Below are 20367 nucleotides of genomic sequence, written 5' to 3' on the forward strand. Positions count from 1 at the left end.
ATAATAGTAGCGAGCAAGAGATCTCTGCTCTTTAAACCACTTCCTTCCCTTTCTCTCCCTGAAAAAGTGTTCTAGGTTCATCTTCAGTCTATGTGGTTCTAGGTTCATCTCCCGTCTATGTGGTTCCAGGTTCATCTTCATTCTGTGTGGTTCTAGGTTCATCAACATGCTTCCCATTCTCATGGTTCAGAATTGTCCTATAACAGCTCAATTGCTGTGTCTCTCTTTCTGAGTAGTCCTACCTAGGCTTGCCAACTGGTTGTCCCTATGGCTGTGCTTCCTTTCCTCCCTTTCGGAAATCTTCCTGCCCTAGCCCCGTGGTTTGTTTCTCCTGCCTTTGCTCTTCATTGCCCTGCTCACAATGGTAGGTCTGGGGAAATGTAGGGAGCTACGTGCCAAGCGCTGGGCGCACTTCGAATCCCAGCTGTGCTGCCTGCAGCTTCTTTCGCTACCTTAATATTTCGCGTAAAGCCATAAGACCTTCTGACCAGACTCTCAGCCTAAAGGCAGCTGCCCTCCGCTGCCCACTCCGGCGCTGGTGTTTCGAAACACTCGGCACTTTAACCCCGTTGAAGCCATTCCTTCTGCTAATAATAATATAGCAAGAGGCTGCTTTAGGAACACAATGTGGACGCTTTCTTCCGTCGCCCCTTTTTTCCTTTGTATCCAAAGCATTAATGCCTTTGAACATAGCATATAATGTACTCCAGGTAGTCGGTAGGGCGCCTAGGCCATAGCTCTCAGTAGTGTGTGTGCTCCCACCCTACCCAAAAATGTAATTTTTTCTTCTTTAAAAAAAAAACAAGGAGTGATGCATAACCATGTTTGATCCTTAAAAAAACAAAAAAGTGAAAGGAAAACCCAACACAAATGTAGGGACTTGGGCCAGTACGTTGTTCCCCCACTCCACCCTCTGATGGTTCAATGTATATTTTTGATGTACTATATATAAATATAAATATATAAAAATGTTGAGATTTAAGTAAAAAAAAATATTTTGATAACCATTGCTCTACTGTGTTACTTGGTCAATAAATGGAACACAGGTGAATGAAGAACAACTCTCGGCTCATTGGTTTGTTGTCGGATGATGGGACAGAGAGCGGCTCAGGCAAGACCTTAACCACAAGCTGGGCTGGCATAGCGTGATCTGCAGCCGCCTCAAAAAAGAGTCCGGAGCCTTTTGAATCCCTTCAGCAGACTTTCATGTATCCCTTGCGAGTTTGCATTGCCTTTTGGCGTTGGAATTTGCAACCCGTTTTCTCTCCGGCTCTGCGGCAGGTTGAAGCAGCATCGTAAAATGGGTAGAGTGAGCTCGAGTCAAAGGTCTACACAAACTGGTCTACACAAGTCAGCAAAATGGGGCTGAAAATCTGGACTGCACCACTTCAGAATGTAGCTGGGTGGAATCTCTTCCCCTATACAAAAGAAATATACGTCTGGATATGGAAAACGACATCTAGGATGAAGGGTTCAATTCTAGGTTTAACCCTAATATGGGGGGGGGGCAATCTGCTCCTGCAGAGAGTTGCTGAACTACAACTCTCAGATGCCACCCCTACTCCACATCGGTAGTGTGTGTGTGTTTAAATTTCTAATGTTACAAATCTAGCAATAAGTAGAAGGGAGTGACCGTGATGGTCTCAGATCCTCTGTAGCCTTTATGTAGTTCAGTGCATCTTGTCCAGATTCTACCATTCTTGAACAGGAACAAAGTGCCAGGGCTGCTCATTGGTTACAGATTTATTTATTTTTGGGGGGCCAATGATATTTTGCAAAACCAGTTGGTTTACATATATTTGCATATTGCCCAAATAAACATGCAGCCTAACTATCACCTTGATGGAAGACACCAGTTTTCAGTGTGTAGGAAGAAAGTGCAATAACCTAAAACTTCTATTAATAAAAGAAGTAATAATATATTCTGCATTCCTCATAATAGTTTTACACACCAGAGCTAAAAGGATTCCAATACACTTATTAGCCGTTATCATAACCAGCGATCTCTGGACGACTATTATACCTTCGTTCTTGACCCCAGCTAAGTAGTGATCTTTCCATGGACATCGCGCGGTGGAGTTTACTTCCAGGTAAGTATGTATAGGATTGCAGTCTTAATTTGATGCCAGCTGTCCAAGATATTGCTTATAACTGTTCCTAAACCAGATCGGGAAAGCAGGGTCACTATGTTTGGAAAAGCTATTCATGAGATGTCCAAAATCAAACCTATCCCATGTACTGGGGTGTTTTTAAATATATATACAATCATAGAATTGCAGAGTTGGAAGGGACCCTGCAGATCATCTGTGCAGGAATATGCAGCTGCCCCATACAGGGATCAAACTTGTGGCCTTGGCATTGTGAGCACCACATTCTACCCAGCTGAGCTATCTATTTAACCAAAATCGGCTTTCCCAAACTGTTAAATCTCATTCCTGGGATGACACTTTCCCCATACTTCTGTTTGTTTATTTGTTTGTTTGTATATACTGCCCTATACCCGGAGGTCTCAGATCGGTTTACAGAACAAAATCAAAATATAAAACCACAAAATATATAATCAAAATAAAAACAACAACCCAATAACCCCCTCCCCCCAAAAACACATTTTAAATGGGCATTGGATGTCAATCAAATCAAACAAAGGCCTGGTTAAAAAGGAACGTTTTTGCCTGGCGCCTAAAGATGTATAATGAAGGAACCAAGCGAATTTCCCTGGGGAGAGCATTCCACAGGAAGGGAGCCACTGCAGAGAAGGCCCCGTTCTCATGACCTCTCGAGGAGGAGGCACAAGAAGAAGGTCCTCAGAAGATGATCTCAGGATCCAGGTCAGTTCATATGGAAAGAGGCGGTCCTTGAGCTATTGCGGTCCTGAGCCGTTTAAGGCTTTATAGGTCAAAACCACCACTCTGAATTGGGCCTGGAAACTAATCGTTAGGAAGTGCAGTCACATCAGGATCGGCCTTGAACTTAAGGCATGTCACTGTTTGCTTTTCTTCCATCCGCAATTACTCAGCATTCTCTTCTCAATAAACAAATACAAGCCTTTCTGCAGATATTTCCTGCTAGCCCAGAAGTCTGGGAGATAACAGATTAGCTTGGCCATGAGCTTGCTCCCATGTTGAACAGCACATTCCACTGTCCTCATTGCCCCCATAGCCCTGCAGCTTCACCCTACAGCATTCATCCTCCCTTGGTGGGCAGAAGGAGAAGGAAGGGAAGGGAACTGAATCAGGGTCACCACTCAAATGGGGTCGGTCAAGGAAGACTCCCCTCTCTGCTGCTCATGCTGCTCTTCGGGACCCAAATCAAAAGCAAAAATTTGGTACCCTTAACACAGGTTTCCAAGGCTAAAATCAAAGCTGCTTGGAAAATAAGAATGGCTCCAAACATGGTTGAATATTCAAGTATGGCTGGGTACACATTACCACTTTCTCTGACTCCAGTGGCACTTCCACCATTGGTGTCTGAAGCCAAGTACACATGTTCGCCGCAATCCATCCGTATCCTGTAGTTTCTTGAGAAATACTGCCGTGTGTTGTTTCCCCCTCGTCTCAAACCAACGTCCACCCCACTGGAAACATAAGCTGAGGTGTGTACACTTGTGAAAGCCACTGCACATTCAGATGACAACTTCATTGAATGGGATACTTTGCTTTGGGTGCAGGAAAACAAATCAGGTAACATGCCTCAGGTTAAGACATCCCTACCCTCTCTCTGTAAAAATGCGGACAGTGAGGAGAAAGCAACCTCACTGTGTTTTAAGCCACCAATGTGCCCCTAGCCCATGACTGCAACAAGGCTGCTCTTTTTCTATCGCACAACACATCTGTTGGCACTTGACTCAGGCATGTGGTGTCAGCTTCAGACATTTCCCCCCCATTCAAGTCAAAAGTGGCGTCCACTGTGTACTTGTGGTGTTCTCCTTTTTTAAAAAAGGAAGGGGGGACATGCAAAGAGAGGAAAGAAAGCACGGGCTCATCAGGAATCTGCTACTGGGTGTTCCCTTTTCACGTTGGCTCAAGGTAAGGCCAGCCCTATGTGCATGCAGGTCCGTGAGATACAGCGGGCACAGCACCCGAGTCACCCATCCACGGAACCACTGCTTTTGTTCTTGCGGCTGAGCGGAAAGGCGGACTTGCTCTGCGGCTGCGTCATCTTGCTGGCAAGGTAGACAAAGGGCTCGATGAGGGTCCGGCGGTCGGCAACGGAGATTTCCCACAGCTTCACTTTCTCGGCCTTGGCCCAGTGCTGCACTGCGTCGTGGTCCACGCGTCTCTGCTCCTGCAAGTCGCACTTGTTGCCTAAGACCACGATGGTAACCTATCGCAAACAGAACAAAACGACAAGTTTGCGTGAAACGAATGAGAAATGCAGAGATCTGCACATAAGCAAGGCTGGTGTGCCCTTCCTCAGTCACCAGATTAAGGATGCAGGATAGAGGGGCAACCAGTTATGGGCGAGTTTCATTCTTATATATAGCCAGTGTGGTATAGTCGTTAAAGAGTGTTGGACTAGGACAGGGGTCAGCAAAAATTTTCAGCAGGGGGCCTGTCCACTGTCCCTCAGACCTTGGGGGTGGGCGGACTATATTTTTTTGGGGGTGGGGAAATGAATAAATTCCTATGCCCCGCAAACAACCCAGAGATGCATTTTTAAAAAAAGCATACATTCTACTCATGTAAAAACACCAGGCAGGCCCCACAAATAACCCAGAGATGCATTTTAAATAAAAGGACACATTCTACTCATGTAAAAACACCAGGCAGGCCCCACAAATAACCCAGAGATTCATTTTAAATAAAAGCACACATTCTACTCATGTAAAAACACCAGGCAGGCCCCACAAATAACCCAGAGATGCATTTTAAATAAAAGGACACAGTCTACTCATGTAAAAACACGCTGATTCCCGGACCGTCCGCGGGCCAGATTGAGAAGGCGATTGGGCCAGATCCTGCCCCTGGGCCTTAGTTTGCCTACCCATGGATTAGGACCTGGGAGACCGGGGTTCAAATCTCCTTTGGCCATGAAGCTTGCTGGGTAACCTTGGGCCAGTCACTGCCTATCAGCCTAACCTGCCTCACAGGGTTGTTACGGGGATTAAATGAGGAGGAAGAGAACTGTGTGGTGGTGGTGTTATTTATACCCCACCCATGCTGGGTGGCTCCCAACAGAATATTAAAAACACGATAAAACATCAAACCTTAAAAGCTTCCCTAAACAGGGCTGCCTTCAGATGTCTTCCAAAAGTCAGATAATTGCTTATTTCCTTGACGTCTGATAGGAGGGCATTCCACAGGGCAGGCGCCACTACTGAAAGGGCCCTCTGCCTGGTTTCCAACCTCACTTCTCGCAGTGAGGAAACCGCCAGAAGGCTGTTGGCATTGGACCTCAGTGTCCAGGCTGAATGATGGAGACGCTCCTTCAGGTATACTGGGCCGTGTACACTACTTTGAGCTCCTTGGTGGGACATAAAGGCAAAAACTAAATAATTTCCCTTATCAATAGTTTGGTCAGGCTCAAAAGCCAAGGGGAGGGAGGCAGTTTCTCCACTTGAGTACTGGTGTTTATAGTAGCAGCTGTGCCTTGAAGCTCTGAAGTTGGTGGGAACGACTCCCAGGGCCTGAGTCAATGAGCAGGACAGGAAGCCTGGGGTTGTGATGCAGGAAAGAGCCCGATGTTATGTTATGTTATGTTATGTTTTATGTTATGTTGCTTGTTCAGCGATAGCAACCTAACCTTCCCCTGTCAGGAATGTACAAGATGTGCTCTCAGCTCATGGGACATGATAGCTAGACCTAGCTCAGGGTCAGCTTGAGGTTTTAGTGGCTTTTCTTGGTCAGTTTGGTGCAGTGAGGAGAATACACCCTCTCCTCTAGCAACACCCTTTCCCCCTTTGGCCTTTCTCCTAAAAGCATTATTTATGAATGCTCATAGCAACATGACTCTGGAGCAAAGTGTCCCAAACTCTGTCTCCAGCTTGTTTTTTGGGGGGACTACAGTTCCCATCAACCCTGACCACTGGTCCTGCTAGCAAGGGAAGATGGGAGTTGTAGTCCAAAAACAGCTGGAGACACAGGTTTGGGAAACCCTGCTCTAGAGTAAAACAGGGTTTAAGGAAATTATGACGGGCTAAACAGAGGTTAAAAATACCCCGTGTGCAAGTCACCAGATAAAATTTCTTTTGACGCCCTTTTACAATCAATCATAAATAACCCTTCAAAACTCTTGTTGCCTTTGGTGCCAAGTAGGTTTAAGTACACCTTAAGAGACACGGGTGGCGCTGTGGTCTAAACCACTGAATCTCTTGTGCTTGCCGATGGGAGAGTCAGTGGTTCAAATCCCCACAACATTTACTGTACTGTTTTTCACTGCTGTTCATATTTCTAACCCTACTTGGAAATTCATTAGTTTATTGTATCTCTTAAATCCTCCCCCAAAGTTCCCACTCTTCCCATATCCTTCTCTCATCTTGGACTCTTATTCTCACTGTCATAGTTGCAAGTTCCACATATTTAATCAAGCAATATTGCCATTGTTCTTTGGTTGGGAGTTTTTTGCCCTTCCGTTTTTGAGCATATAATATTCTAACCGCTAGCAGTGAGAAGCCATTTTTAAATGTCCCCTGGGGCAGAAGTCCCCACAGAACACCAAATGAAGAAGATTTTTAGTGGAACGGACTCTCACGAGAGGTGGTGGACTCTTCTTCCTCGGAGGTTTTTAAGCAGAAGTTGGATGGCCCTCTGTCATATATGATTTAGGTGAGATTTCTGCACTAGATGACTATTGGGGTCCCTTCCAGCTGTACAGGGACGCGGGTGGCGCTGTGGGTAAAACCTCAGCTCCTAGGACTTGCCGATCACATGGTCGGCGGTTCGAATCCCCGCGGCGGGGTGCGCTCCCGTTGCTCGGTCCCAGCGCCTGCCAACCTAGCAGTTCGAAAGCACCCCCGGGTGCAAGTAGATAAATAGGGACCGCTTACTAGCGGGAAGGTAAACGGCGTTTCCGTGTGCGGCTCTGCCTCGCCAGGGTAGCTTCGTCACGCTGGCCACGTGACCCGGAAGTGTCTGCGGACAGCGCTGGCTCCCGGCCTATAGAGTGAGATGAGCGCACAACCCTAGAGTCTGTCAAGACTGGCCCGTACGGGCAGGGGTACCTTTACCTTTACCTTTACCAGCTGTACAATTCTATGATTCTTAACCTGAATTCTTCTACTGGACTGCCATTCACTCGTGTGATTTGATTACAAGCTTTACAGTGCAGAAGGATTTCTTAAGAGCCAAAATGTCAAAACTCAAAATAAGAGGGCAAATACTGTCTATTTTGCAGAGTGGGTGGGTGGGGGGGGGTGAGGAAACACCAGTATCTTTTGCCCTTTTAGCGACTGCTTACAAGCTCACAATACAGGCTCTGCTGGCTATTACATGTAATTATTACACATTTTTCTCTGGCAATTGCATTCAAATCAGTTCAAGGTTTCATCATGTTTTTCAAAAGGCACTGTGGCTGAAATCTTTTTAATGCAAGTTTAAAAGTGCTTATTGGTTTTTCCCTCACGTGTTAAGTTTATGGCCCTCAAACACAGCTGCTGTTGTTTTTGCAGGCCTTGACCCAAATATTCCCAAAGCTTGCCCGACCTGAGAGACTAGCCAGACCTGAGCCCCAGAGTGCATTCTTTGCTCCTCTCCTCAGCAACAGTCCTCATGTTTTTCCATGACTCACTTTAAATCGAGCCGCGACCTTGTAGCGGGAACTGACCCCTCGGTTGAAGACAGGCCCTTTACAGCATGCAAGAGAATCTGTGGCATCTCTTCCACACCGTATAGTTAAAGCACATGACCTCTCATGCCCCCCGCAGAGCTATAATTACCAGAACCCTTAACAAATTACTGTTCCCAGGATCCTTTGGGGGGAAGTCACATACTTTAAATATGCTTTAACTCATGGGTAGGCAAACTAAGACCCAATCGCCATCTAAATCCGGCCTGTGGACGGTCCAGGAATCAGCGTGTTTTTACATGAGTAGAATGTGCCCTTTTATTTAAAATGCATCTCTGGGTTATTTGTGAGGCCTGCCTGGTTTTTACATGAGTAGAATGTGTGCTTTTGTTTAAAATGCATCTCTGGGTTATTTGTAAAGGTAAAGGGACCCCTGACCATTTGGTCCAGTCGTGGCCGACTCTGGGGTTCCGGCGCTCATCTCGCTTTATTGGCCGAGGGATCCGGCGTACAGCTTCCGGGTCATGTGGCCAGCATGACTAAGCCGCTTCTGGCAAACCAGAGCAACGCACGGAAACGCTGTTTACCTTCCCACCGGAGCGGTACCTATTTATCTACTTGCACTTTGATGTGCTTTCGAACTGCTAGGTTGGCAGGAGCAGGGACTGAGCAACAGGAGCTCACCCCGTGGCAGGGATTCGAACCGCCAACCTTCTGATTGGCAAGTCCTAGGCTCTGTGGTTTAACCCACAGCGCCACCCGCGTCCCTGGGTTATTTGTAGGGCATAGGAATTCATTCATTTCCCCGCCCCCCAAAAAATATAGCCCAGCTCCCCACAAGGTCTGAGGGACAGTGGACCGGCCCCCTGCTGGAAAAGTTTGCTGACCTCTGCTTTAAATGTATGATGTACAGGCAAGCACACTTGAGATTGAGGGGGCCAAGGCCGTGTAATGTAAGCACACCATGTGCACACTTCACGGTGCGTACTGACATGTTATGCGTACACCGCGTTGGCTTATGCGCACGGCGCAAGCACTTCCCGCAGAGTGTGAATGCATGGCTGCTGTGGAATTTTGAGGGGGCCTGGTCCCCTCCTTGAAAATTGTGGGGGAGCCTTGCCCTCCCCTAGATTGCGCCCCATGACCATGTAATGCTAATCTGTAAAGCGTTGGAGGAAAGGAAGTTCAAAACCTCAGGTGGCCTCTTGTGGCCTTCCATCAACTTCGGCTGGTGGCCCAGCTACACCCCTATCTGGAGAGGGATAGCCTAACTACTGTTGTCCTCAAGTTTAGATTACTGCAATGTGTTATACGTAGGGCTGCCTCTGAAGACGGTTCAGAAACTTCAGCTAGTGCAGAATTCAGTGGCCAGGTTGCTCACTGGAACAAGATGGTTTGAGCGTATTACACCAATCCTGGTTCAACAGCACTGGCTACTGATTAGTTTCCGGGCCCAATTCAAAGTGCTGGTTTTGATCTATAAAGCCTTAAACGGCTCAGGACCACAATACCTCAAGGACCGCATCTTTCCATATGAACCTACCTGGACCCTGAGATCATCTTCTGAGGCCCTCCTTCGTGTGCCTCCTCCTCGAGAGGTCTGGAGGGTGGCAACACAAGAACAGGGCCTTCTCTGCAGTGGCTCCCCATCTGTGGAATGCTCTCCCCAAGGTGCCTTCATTATAGACCTTTAAGCGCCAGGCAAAAACGTTCCTTTTTAACCAGGCCTTTGGTTGATCTGATTGACATTCTATACCCCTTTAAAATGTGGCTCTTTGGGGGGGGAGGTTATTGGGTTATTGTTTTCCTTTTGATTTTATATATTGTGATCTTTTCTGTGAACCGCCCTGAGACCTCCGGCTACAGTGGTGCCTCGGGTTACAAACACCTCGGGTAACAAACACTTCGGGTTGCAGACTCCGCTAACCTGGAAGTAGGTTAAGAACTTTGCCCCAGGGTGAGAAAAGAAGTCACGCGGTGGCAGCAGCGGGAGGCCCCCCCGTTAGCTAAAGTGGTACCTCGGGTTAAGAATGGTTTCAGGTTAAGAACGGTTCTCCGGAACGAATTAAGTTCGTAACCAGAGGTACCACTGTATATAAATTCAATTAATAAATATATAATAAAAGCCAGAGATCTCTAGACCAGAAGTGGCGACGTTATGGCTGCCAAAGGGACTCCGTTATCCCACAGCACCGGCCATCTTGAATGGGGCTGATGGGAGTCCAGCTACATCTGGAGTTCCCCACCTCCCACTTGAGGACCTCCCCACACACACCTTTCGGTGTAAGCGCACCAACCTCCTTTTTATCCTTGCTCTTGTCTATCTCCTTCTTCAGAATCTCCACCCTCTTGAAGGACTCCTTGCTGTCAATGCTGTAAACCAGCACGTATCCATCAGTGCAGGAGAAGCAGTGCTTGGGCAATTCCAGCCCATCCCTCAAGCCTCGGGTGTCGTAGAAGCGCACCAGCTCCCGAACCCCCCGGTCCGTCTCGATGGAGCCCACGTAAATGTCCTCTTGGGTTTCGATCATCTCTGAACCTGCACACAGCCAACGGGACAAGAGGACAGGCAGAAATTGTCGGGAGTGTTTTCTCAGAAGGATTCGTTTTCACCATCCTCACAGCAGCCAGGGGCAGTGCTTTTGTTAGGCCAACCAGAACAAAATAACACACAAGCTCTTGAGTTCTCCAAAACTCTTCCATCAGGTAAACTAGGAGTTCTGGAGAACTCATAATCTCGTGTGATATTTTGGCAGCTGGCCTAATAAACTTAGTACCCTACTATGGATTTAGGGTTTTATTTACAAATTGAAAATATCGTACACATGTTCACAAAATATTGTGTAGTTACCGTATTTTCCCGTGTATAAGATGCAAGTTTTTTTACCAAAAAAGTAGGTTTAAAATTGGGGCTCGTCTTATACACGGGTAGTGCTGAGGGGTGTTTTCTTAATTTGGAGTCCCCCAAAACAGGGAGTGTCTTATACATGGGGGCATCTTATACACGGAAAAATACAGCATACACTATATTTATGCTTTGCATAATTCTAAAAATACATATAAATAATGTAATTCGTTTAAATACAGTTATTTGCACCCTGCGAAGCTTAAAGATGAGAGAGAAGAGCCTATTCATATCTAATTGGGAACTTTTCCTCTTTTATAGCAACTTATTCCAATTCTAGGAACCTCCATGTCCTTTCTTGACATACCAAGTTACTAAATTCCACCTGTTCATTATTTCCATACAGTGTTCTTTTTCTTATGGGCCAACACTGTTACCTTTACTTTGTACAGTAGCCAGAGAATCTTTTGCTAACTCCCCGCCCACCCAAAAAAAGCAAATGTCTCTGCAGTTGCTATCAGCATTTGGAAGAAATATTCCATTAGTAACTGTGAATAATTTCCTCCAAATGCAAATCTCAGTTCTAGAAGAGGGATATTCCATATGGAAACAGTTACATTCTCCACTCCTGATCTGGCAACTACCAGTCCTACTAAGCTGTTGGAATTTGCCTTTAAAAACAAAACAGCCGCTTTGTACTGAAGGCAAAGATGTATTTAATGTCATATTCAGTTTGGCCCTAAACAACTGAAGCATAGTGCCATTGGTGCATCTCTATGCCAGGAAGAAGCTGCACCTGTTGGACTTCTGCCTGCCATGCAGCTGTTAAACACAATTGGACCTGTGCTAGAGCAGGGAGAACCAGCCCTTGGTCTGAATGATTGCCATACTTTGTGTCAGTGTCCACACTCCAATTTGCCCTGCATCGGGTCTGTTCCCACCACTGCTTTGGAAAGCAGTGCAAAAATTATGTTATACACTATCCATACATGTTCTCTAATTTCTTAGGAAATACTGCATCTTTGTGTGTTTTCCCCTCAAACCAGCTCCAACCCGAATTGAGAAAAAGAACGACCCAGGGCTTATCCACACTTACAGTGGTACCTCGGGTTAAGTACTTAATTTGTTCTGGAGGTCCGTTCTTAACCCGAAACTGTACTTAACCTGAAGCACCACTTTAGCTAATGGGGCCTCCTGCTGCCACCGCGCCGCTGGAGCACAATTTCTGTTCTCATCCTGAAGCAAAGTTCTTAACCCGAGGTACTATTTCTGGGTTAGCGGAGTCTGTAACCTGAAGCATATGTAACCTGAAGTGTATGTAACCTGAGGTACTACTGTACTTTTTGCCCTGCTCCTTCCAGGCAGAAGTCTGTGATTTAAAGATCTGTCTCCAAGCACCCATGGTTTTTTTGCTCCAAGCATTCCTTGCGAAAACCGCTCTTTAAAGCTGAATCGGAGCTAATGTCAATTTGGGTTTTCTGCGGATTGCTGTTTGCTCCAATTGAGCTTTAAAGAGCGAGTTTTTGTGGGGAAAGCTCTGGAGCAAAAAGGAAAAGAAAAGGGTGCTCAGACACAGAGCTTTTAATTGTGAACCATGCCTGGAAAGATTGGAGGAAAGGTAAATGTGGATAAGCCCCTAGCTGCACTTTAAGCCAGTAACTTGGGAAGACAGACGAACTAATGCCAGTGTACTGAAGAAGCAAAGATCACCAAGTGTTGAAGCAATGATTCTTCAACATCAACTTCGTTGGACTGGTCATGTTGTGCGGATGCCTGATTATTGTCTTCCAAAGCAACTACACTATTCCAAACTTAAAAATGGAAAGCGTAATGCTGGTGGTCAACAAAAGAGGTTTAAAGACTGCCTCAGGGCAAATCTAAAAAAAATGTAGTATAAACACCAACAACTGGGAAACACTTGCCTGCGAGTGCTCCAACAAACAGCCTTTACCAAAGGTGTCATGGGCTTTGAAGATGTTTAAACACAGGACGCAATGGAGAAAGATGCTTAAGAGGAAGGCACGCTTGGCAAATCCACACCGTGATCAACTCCCGCCCGGAAACCAATGTCCCCACTCACTGCGGAAGGACGTGTGGATCCAGAATTGACCTCCACAGTCACTTACGGACTCGTTGTTAAAACCGTGTTTATGGAAGACAATCTTCCTCAGCTACGAGTGATCGCCAAAGAAGAAGAAGAATGCAGCCTGAGTGCAACTGCTATGTGGCCCAAGGTTTCTGTTGTCTTCTGCAGTATTTGGTTTGCCCCATATTCATGACTGGTTGAGACAGATTTGCCTGTTGTGTAAGACTCCAAAGCTGCCTCACCTGTCTGCAGTTTTTCTGCCAGCAGCACTCTACTCCTTCCACATTTTTCTTGACACTCTGCCTCTGTGTTTTTTTTGTCTCCAGAATTCAGTTTTGTCAGCCGACCAGCCTTTCAGCCCTTTACCCACCCTTAGTATAGACTCCAGGATTTGGGGGGGGGGCACTCTCAACAACAGTATCCTTTGTGGGGGCCCTTAACCTGAAATAGGTGGGATTTGCAAACTGAGAATGATCTTGTGCTGCATTTGATCTTCTTGGGTGCTCTCTACAAAGTGGAAATGGTAATACAGTCATACCTCGGGTTACAGACACTTCAGGTTGCACGTTTTCGGGTTACGGATGCACTGAACGGGATGTACCGGAATGGGTTACTTCCGGGTTTCCGCAGTTGCACATGCACAGAAGCGCTAAATTGCACTTTGTGCATGTGCAGAAGCACCAAATCGTGGTACTGTGGGTTGTGAACGCTGCGGGTTGCGAACGTACCTCCTGCACGGATCACGTTCGCAACCCGAGCGTCCACTGTACTGCTAGGGTAATGAGCTCTCTGCTGGCCTTGAGCCCCTGGCAAACACCCAGCCATCTGTGTTCTCCTGCCTGCCTAACTAACACCACATTGAATTCCCCCTCTCCCTGGGTCCTATGTAACCCAGTCAAACTGAACTTCCACTTTGCTCACAATTCTGCACTGCATGTTAACTTTCTAGTGGCAATATATTTAATTCTTCAAGCTGTATCGCTAGGCAGTGTACAAAGAATCAAAAATAATTATTAACCCCCTACAATAAAACAGAGTGAACAGCACTTAACGAAAGAACCAACCAGCCTAACTGTGGGTCAGACAGAAGAGTGGGGTTCTGCACCCTCTCTAGAAGACCCGCCAACGAGAGAAGGAGGGACATTCATTCTGGAGCTACAGAGTAACTGATAGAAACGCTTTATTTCTTGCTACAACCTTTTTGTGAATCAGGGCCTGAGAAGAGCATTGGAGTTGAGGCCAAGGGGTGGTAAAACAGGTGACACTCCCCAAGAAACATGGGACCGAGGCTAGGATATTTTCTCCCTGGCCACTTAGAATAACTCCCAGTGATGTGCAGGATATACATAGGCAAGCAACAGACTCTTTTTCATTTTTGCAATGGCTTTGTACAGTAAATTAGCCTTTAAAAATGGTTTTGGCTTGAACAAGCAAGATAGTCATACCCTCCAACATTGCTCTGATGAAAATGGGAAAATGGGACGTATTATTATTATTATTATTACTATTATTATCCCACCCATCTCTGGGTGGTGTCCAACATATATAAAAAACATAATTAAACTTTAAACAAAAACTTCTCTATACAGGGCTGCCTTCAGATGTCTTCTAAAGGCTGTATAGTTCCTTATCTCCTTGGTTCGGGGGGGTCGGGTCGCATCACTCCATACCCTCCAACATTTCTCCATTGAAAACAGGGACGTCCTACCATACCCCCCAATATTTATCTGATAAAATAGGGACGTCCTAAGGAAATGCAGGACATTCCGGGATCAATTCAGAAACCAGGACGGCTTCTGTAAATCCAGGACTGTCCCCAGATAATAGGGACACTTGGAGGGGGTCTGAATTAGCCTTAAAAACCGGTTTAGGCCTGAACAAGCAAGGCTAGTGAGCTGTGCCCAGCTGAAAGCCAACACTCACCAACCACATGATTCCCATAGAGGAGCTGCTCCAGGATAGAGGTCTTCCCAACGGACGCTTGCCCACATACTACCACTTTGCAGCTCTTCCCCATCTTCTGGTCGGTGGGGGAAGAGGAAGAATGCAAGAAGCTGCAAATGGAAGGCATGCGGTGAAAACATACATACGCATACAAACACCCACACATCTCTGTGTGGGCGCAGGAGCAAAGGAAGCACCAAAGGACATCGGTCTGTCTATCGTCTATGCGGACTGGTAGAGGCTTTCCAAGGTTTAAGGCAGGAGTCTGTCCCCAGCCATACCAAGAGTTGCCGGGGTCTGAACCTGGGACCTACTGCAAGCAAACACTCTGTCGCTGAGCTATGTGCCTGAGGCTGTTTTTTGGAGTTTCAGGGAGGGACTTCCAGCAGAACAGCCAGGCTGCCTGGAGCCCAGGTTTGTACCAGCAAATTGGGGGAAAGGGCGTGAGCAGGAATGCAAGCGGCCCTAAAAGGATCAGTCGTCTGGGGAAAGACACACTGCAAGGTCCAGCAGTCTTGCTTTCGACTGACCCCGTCAGGAGCTCTAGAAACTTATCTCCAGCTTTGCAAATCCGATTCACACATTTTATTATTTGAGGAACGTATCGTTTCAATGCTGGAATGTATCAAATGCTATCCTGCAATCTGATTTAATCACGTCCATGCATTTCTTTCTTTTTTAAAATTATTAAACAGTTTCAACATAACAATTTATCGATCCAGGCATTCAATTACATTATTTTTTCCCTTCCCATCCCTCCCTCTCCCTCCCACCCAGGACTTCCCTCAGCTCCCCTCTCTGGTTTCTTTGCATATTATTCTTTCCATATTATAAAATTGTACATATCCTTGCCTTGTCTATCATATATTCGACTAATAAATTTGTGGATGTTTATTCAAAGCCTGCTAAGGAGTCCAAGTCATGCGTTTCTTGCCCATTGCACAGAAAAGAAAAGTTTTCATTGTTGTTGCCAAAAGGTCGCTATTTTCATCTTGCATACATTTTCTACGTCACATAGAAGTGTCAAATTTCACTAGACTTTTGCCCCACTATTCCTAATTCTTTTTACTCCGAGGATTCACCTTGCATCGAAGTAGGCTCTAATTCACAAAAGGTTATGCCAACAACGAACGCATTCCTCTTCAAGGCACTGCCAGACTCTTTTCCTTGTGTGTCATACAGGTATGCTAACCAGAAAGCCTGGACTGGTGGCTGTTCCCTGTTGGGCCTGTGCACAGGTCTGCTGTCACATAAACGAGTGGCATAAACCCTTGGTATGACGTGAGCATGCAATTCCACACTGATTATGCTTTTCTAAATGGTGCATCCTGTTTTGAGAGCTTCATCTGAGAAAGTTCGGCTGATCCTGATCGGCTGATCAGCACACACACCTGCATGGGGCTATATGGACTTACCTTCCCAAGGCGCCTGCCCCTTTGTTTCGTTACTTTCTGCCTTCAGCTTCAGCCTGGAGAGGAACTGAGGGCCAACGAGTCAGCGGAGCTAGGAGAAGTGGCAGAACCAGAAGGATGCAGCCCACAGCTCCATCTAGGGTTGCATGTGAAATGTTGCTTTGCTATTGCTCTGCAATTGCCAAGGGAGCTTCAGTTGCAGAACACTTAAGCCAGCAGCATAAATTGCACAGTGCGGAAGAGTTGCACAGTGCGCAGTGTGCGTTTCTGTGGGACGGGGGAAATGGTGGAATACTACAACAGAGAGAATGGTTATGAGCTGTGGTCACACTTTTTTTCCACAATTAACTTATGAATTATCTGCCACAAGGTGGATAGCTACTGACTGCTTTCCCCTGGGAAAACCTGCTAATAATAATAATAATAATAAATTATTTATATCCCGCCCTCCCCAGCCGAAGCCAGGCTCAGAGCGGCTAACAACAATAAAAGTAACACAGCATTTTAAAATCAATTCATTTTAAAATCAATTCAGAATCAAATTAATGGCAACCATTGGGCTAGAGTTCTGTGAGGATTACCAAAGGACTGTGCCTTGGCCAAAGGCCTGATGGAACAGCTCTGTCTTGCAGGCCCTGCGGAAAGATGTCAAGTCCCGCAGGGCCCTAGTCTCTTGTGACAGAGCGTTCCACCAAATCGGGGCCACTGATGGGAGTTGGATCGGATTTGCCACTGAATCAGAACAAACAAGCATGGTGGGGTAACCTAAAAACCTCTTGGACCCATGCTTTCTAGGCACAGCACAAGATGAAGTGTGGGTGAACCCTAAGATGATTAAAAATAGATTAGTCGAGGATAGGTTTGTTAACAACCATTAGCCATAAAAAGCCACCATTAGTTATTGTAGCTAAATGAAAATCTAGTGTTCTAAAGCTATATAGCAGGGATGAAGAACCTGCAGCAGCCAGCCACTTTTTTGGACTACAGCTCCCATAATCCCTGACCATTGACCATGCTGGTTGGGCCTGATGGGAGTTGGAATCCAACAGCATCTGGACAGGCCGCAGGTTCCGATTAAAGCTTTGAGTGGACCAGATGTTGGAAATGAGGGCTATAGGAAAGTTATCACTGCCCATATGGTGTGTTTCTGGTGTGTTTCTCAGGGTGATCAAATATATTTATATAAAATGTTAGTTATGTTCTTTCACATAGGGTTTTTTTCCCTTTAAAGTGATGAATCCAGCTGAGTTCAACGAAACTCCTTCCTAAACAGGCATAATTAAGGACTGAGGGAACCCAATCCCAGCAACAAGCCCCAGTAAGTACAAGCCAGCCTCAGATTTTGTTTTTTTCTTGTTTAAATTGTCCTTTTATTGATTTTGTAAAATTCAAAAAAAAATAATTGCAGAGACTTACAAACTTGGTTGTATGTGAACATATAGCAATAAAGTAAAACAGTTGCAACAATTATCATTTTTTACTTGTGGACTGACATGAGAGAGAACGAATGCCAGAGCATCATATTATGATGTATAACAACTTAATAATAATAATAATAATAATAATAATAATACGCAACCCATCTGGTTGGGTTGCCCCAGCCACTCTGGGCGTCTCCCAACACGCATAAAAACATAATAAAACGTCAAACATTTAAAATTTCCGGATACAGATCAGATTTGGATTGGTGAGCACGGGCATCTTTTGAGTCCCTTTCATGCTTATTACTCTCACGGGTTGAGGGGGCTCCTCCCGCCACACAGGAAAAAAAAAAGAGGAGCCGGGGTTCCCTCTTGGCGGACTCCAATCCTTCCTCTCCTTGTTCAGCCAAGCCGGACGTGGGCGTTCTACCCGCCACGACTCGTTCTCCGGAAGTGGACGTGTGAGCTTCCGTTCCCGTCCTCCTTTCGCTCTCGCTCTCCCGCTCTCTCTCTCTCTCTTTTCTCTCTCCCTTCCCGGCTCGCCGGCCGTTGATCGCCTGCAACAAGGAAGCCAAGATGGCGGCGGCGGGAGGAGGCGAGTGCGACGTGATCATGACGCCCGCGGCGGCGAACCTGGTGGCGCCTTCTCACCCTGAGGGGTCGGCGATGTTGAGCGACGAGGACGAGGACGCGGGGACGCGCAGGTAAGAGCCTCCGCCCGAGGGCCCCCTCCAGGCACACTCCCCACACGGGTTCTCCCGTCCCCTCGAGCGGGGGGGAGGGGCTGCCTCGGTGTGCGGGTGGGGGAGGGGAGAAGGCGGCGAGGGGCGGGGCCTGCACTGCAGGTGAGGGGGGGAGTAAGTGGGGGTTGGGGGGTGCGCGCGCGAGAGAGGTGCATTGTCGTCAGCTGTGCCCCCAAAGGACCGTAGGATAAAGCCAATTAATTGTGTGTATTCCCTGTAGGTGTCGCTGGACTACAACTCCCATCATCCCTTAGATGGCCAGGGGGGTGATGGGAGCTGTAGTCCATCAAGATCGTGGGGGGGGCAAGGCTGAGAGAGACTGGTCTGTATAGACCCGCGTGCTGCTTCTGAAATGCCAGGTGCTGGGAGGTTGAGTCATGGGAGGGGGGCTATCCCTCAAAAGAGTCTGCCTTGCAAGGAGAAAGTCCCCGGTTCAGTACCCGCTGGCAACTCCAGGTTGGGCTGGGGAGAGGCTTCCTAGGCTGAAACCCCGGAGAGATGCTGCCAGCCAGCGTAGGCAGTACTGAGCAAGATGGGCCAGCGGTTCTGACTTGGTATAAGGCAGCTTTCTATGTTCCTAGAAGGTTCCTCCTTTAATTCTCCACTTATTAGGCTTTGTCGAAGCCTCTTAACTGCACACCATTAGGAATAGCATGTTGTGCAAGAGGGTTCTTTGGTCCCATACAGTAAAGTGGTACAGTGGTACCTCAGGTTACATATGCTTCAGGTTACAGACTCCGCTAACCCAGAAATAGTACCTCGGGTTAAGAACTTTGCTTCAGGATGAGAACAGAAATCATGCTCTGGCGGTGCGGCAGCGGCAGGAGGCCCCATTAGCTAAAGTGGTGCTTCAGGTTCAGAACAGTTTCAGGTTAAGAACAGACCTCCAGAACGAATTAAGTCCTTAACCCGAGGTACCACTGTATTTGACGTTTTAAAGTGTGTATGTGTGAGGGTTTAACAGTAAGATTTAGTCCCCAAAAGAGCCCAAGGCTCAGCCCAGGAGTCTTCATCCTCTTTTGAGCCTGACATGTGCGCTTAAGGCAGAGTTCAATGGGCTTTGTTCCCTAATGCTGCAGTGTATTTAGGTTTACGTTATTATTTATCAAAGTCCTTGAAGTGCTTCACATGCCTTCACAAGCCAGGGATCCTTGGCATATGACCCAGTATTGCTGTAGTGTAACTGTATTTGTTTGGTTCATTTTTATTTGTTAAATTTATGTCCCACCTTTCCACAAAATGGTGCTCAAGGCAGCTAATGGTGCTCATGGTGGCTAAAAGTTTTAGAAGCATTGGGGTTAGGGATTGTGGTGGAGTACACATCATATGCTTAAAACACATACACACTGCTGCAGCTGTAAAGAATCCAGGGGACTGAAGGGTGGTGGGAATTGTAGTTCTGTTAGGGGTAACCTACAGTTCCCAGGATTCTTTGGGAGAAGTCATGTGCTTTTGACAGTGTGATGAGTGCAGCACGGGGTGCCCTCTTGGGTTGGGGATCGATCAAAAGTGTTCTTCCAGTGGGAAGTTGCCATACAACTTCTATAAATGGGGATGTACACCATATTGGTGATTCTAGTTGGTTTGTATTAGTTCACTTATTGCAGAGAACTAATTGGGGTTTCAGTTTGAAATATTTGGTGGGACACTGCATTTCCCCATCTTGTTGATAAAAGTTGCAAGTCTGGTGTTAAGTGGAAGCAATCAATTGTTTTACGTAAGTGACTAGAAGTCTGCTTCAATAGAAATGCGGGTTTAACCTTCCACTCATTCCTCACTTATAAGCCTGGTTGGATTACAGCCAGGTCTGTTCTTTGGGGAGAGAAATAAATATTTTATATTAGCTTGTGGCTAAGTCAGTGACTAGTCCAGAGGTGTATGGTGAAAACTGATTGCCCTTGAGTCATGGTTTGCGGAGAGTTTTGGATAACAATTCAAGAACTTGTGATTTGTTCTCTGTGAGGGAATGGCTAGATCTCACACTTTGCATCAGGTCCAGGAAACCTTTGGCCCTCCAGATGTTGCTGAATTACATCTCTCGCCATACCTGGCCTTTGGCTGTGTTTGCAGGGGTGATGGGAGTTGTCATTCAGCAACATCTGGACGGCCAAAAGCTCCCAAGTTCAATCCCTGGTATCTCCCAAGTAAGACTGATGGGGTTAGTATGTATCTGAAATGCTGGACAGCAACTGCC

General features: G+C 46.6%; 2 protein-coding genes across 4 annotated transcripts in view; one reads left to right on the forward strand and one right to left on the reverse strand.

The window, feature by feature from the left end:
* Nucleotides 1–1731: 1731 nt before the first annotated feature.
* Nucleotides 1732–16115, reverse strand: NKIRAS2 (NFKB inhibitor interacting Ras like 2). 3 transcript variants are annotated; one of them, XM_053362308.1, is made up of 4 exons: nt 16013–16115; nt 14577–14707; nt 10020–10261; nt 1732–4323 (listed from the first exon to the last, which is right to left on the reverse strand). In XM_053362308.1, exons 2-4 carry the CDS (start codon nt 14668–14670, stop codon nt 4084–4086), a joined length of 576 nt encoding a protein of 191 aa, XP_053218283.1. In that variant the 5' UTR covers nt 14671–14707; nt 16013–16115; the 3' UTR covers nt 1732–4083. The 3 variants fall into 3 exon arrangements, with proteins under 3 accessions (XP_053218283.1, XP_053218285.1, XP_053218284.1); XM_053362310.1 differs by lacking the exon at nt 16013–16115 and adding an exon at nt 15680–15765; XM_053362309.1 differs by lacking the exon at nt 16013–16115 and adding an exon at nt 15450–15664.
* A 1753-nt stretch (nt 16116–17868) lies between these two features.
* Nucleotides 17869–20367, forward strand: part of DNAJC7 (DnaJ heat shock protein family (Hsp40) member C7) — a 33217-nt gene continuing 30718 nt past the window's right edge. The window contains exon 1 of the mRNA XM_053362305.1: nt 17869–18134. Coding sequence (XP_053218280.1) covers nt 18007–18134 — 128 coding nt within the window. The 5' untranslated portion in view covers nt 17869–18006. The remainder of the gene's footprint in view (nt 18135–20367) is intronic.

This window comes from Podarcis raffonei, chromosome 13 (genome assembly GCF_027172205.1).
Source record: "Podarcis raffonei isolate rPodRaf1 chromosome 13, rPodRaf1.pri, whole genome shotgun sequence".
Lineage (NCBI taxonomy): Eukaryota > Metazoa > Chordata > Lepidosauria > Squamata > Lacertidae > Podarcis > Podarcis raffonei.

Bases quoted from the DNA above. Each gene is read 5' to 3' on its own strand.
- NKIRAS2 (XM_053362308.1), bottom strand. From the start codon at position 14,670: ATGGGGAAGAGCTGCAAAGTGGTAGTATGTGGGCAAGCGTCCGTTGGG. The intron at 10,262-14,576 runs GTGAGTGTTGGC...GGCTGTGTGCAG, and splicing joins CTATGGGAATCATGTGGTTG to GTTCAGAGATGATCGAAACC. The intron at 4,324-10,019 runs GTTGGTGCGCTT...TGTTTGCGATAG, and splicing joins AGAGCAAGGATAAAAAGGAG to GTTACCATCGTGGTCTTAGG.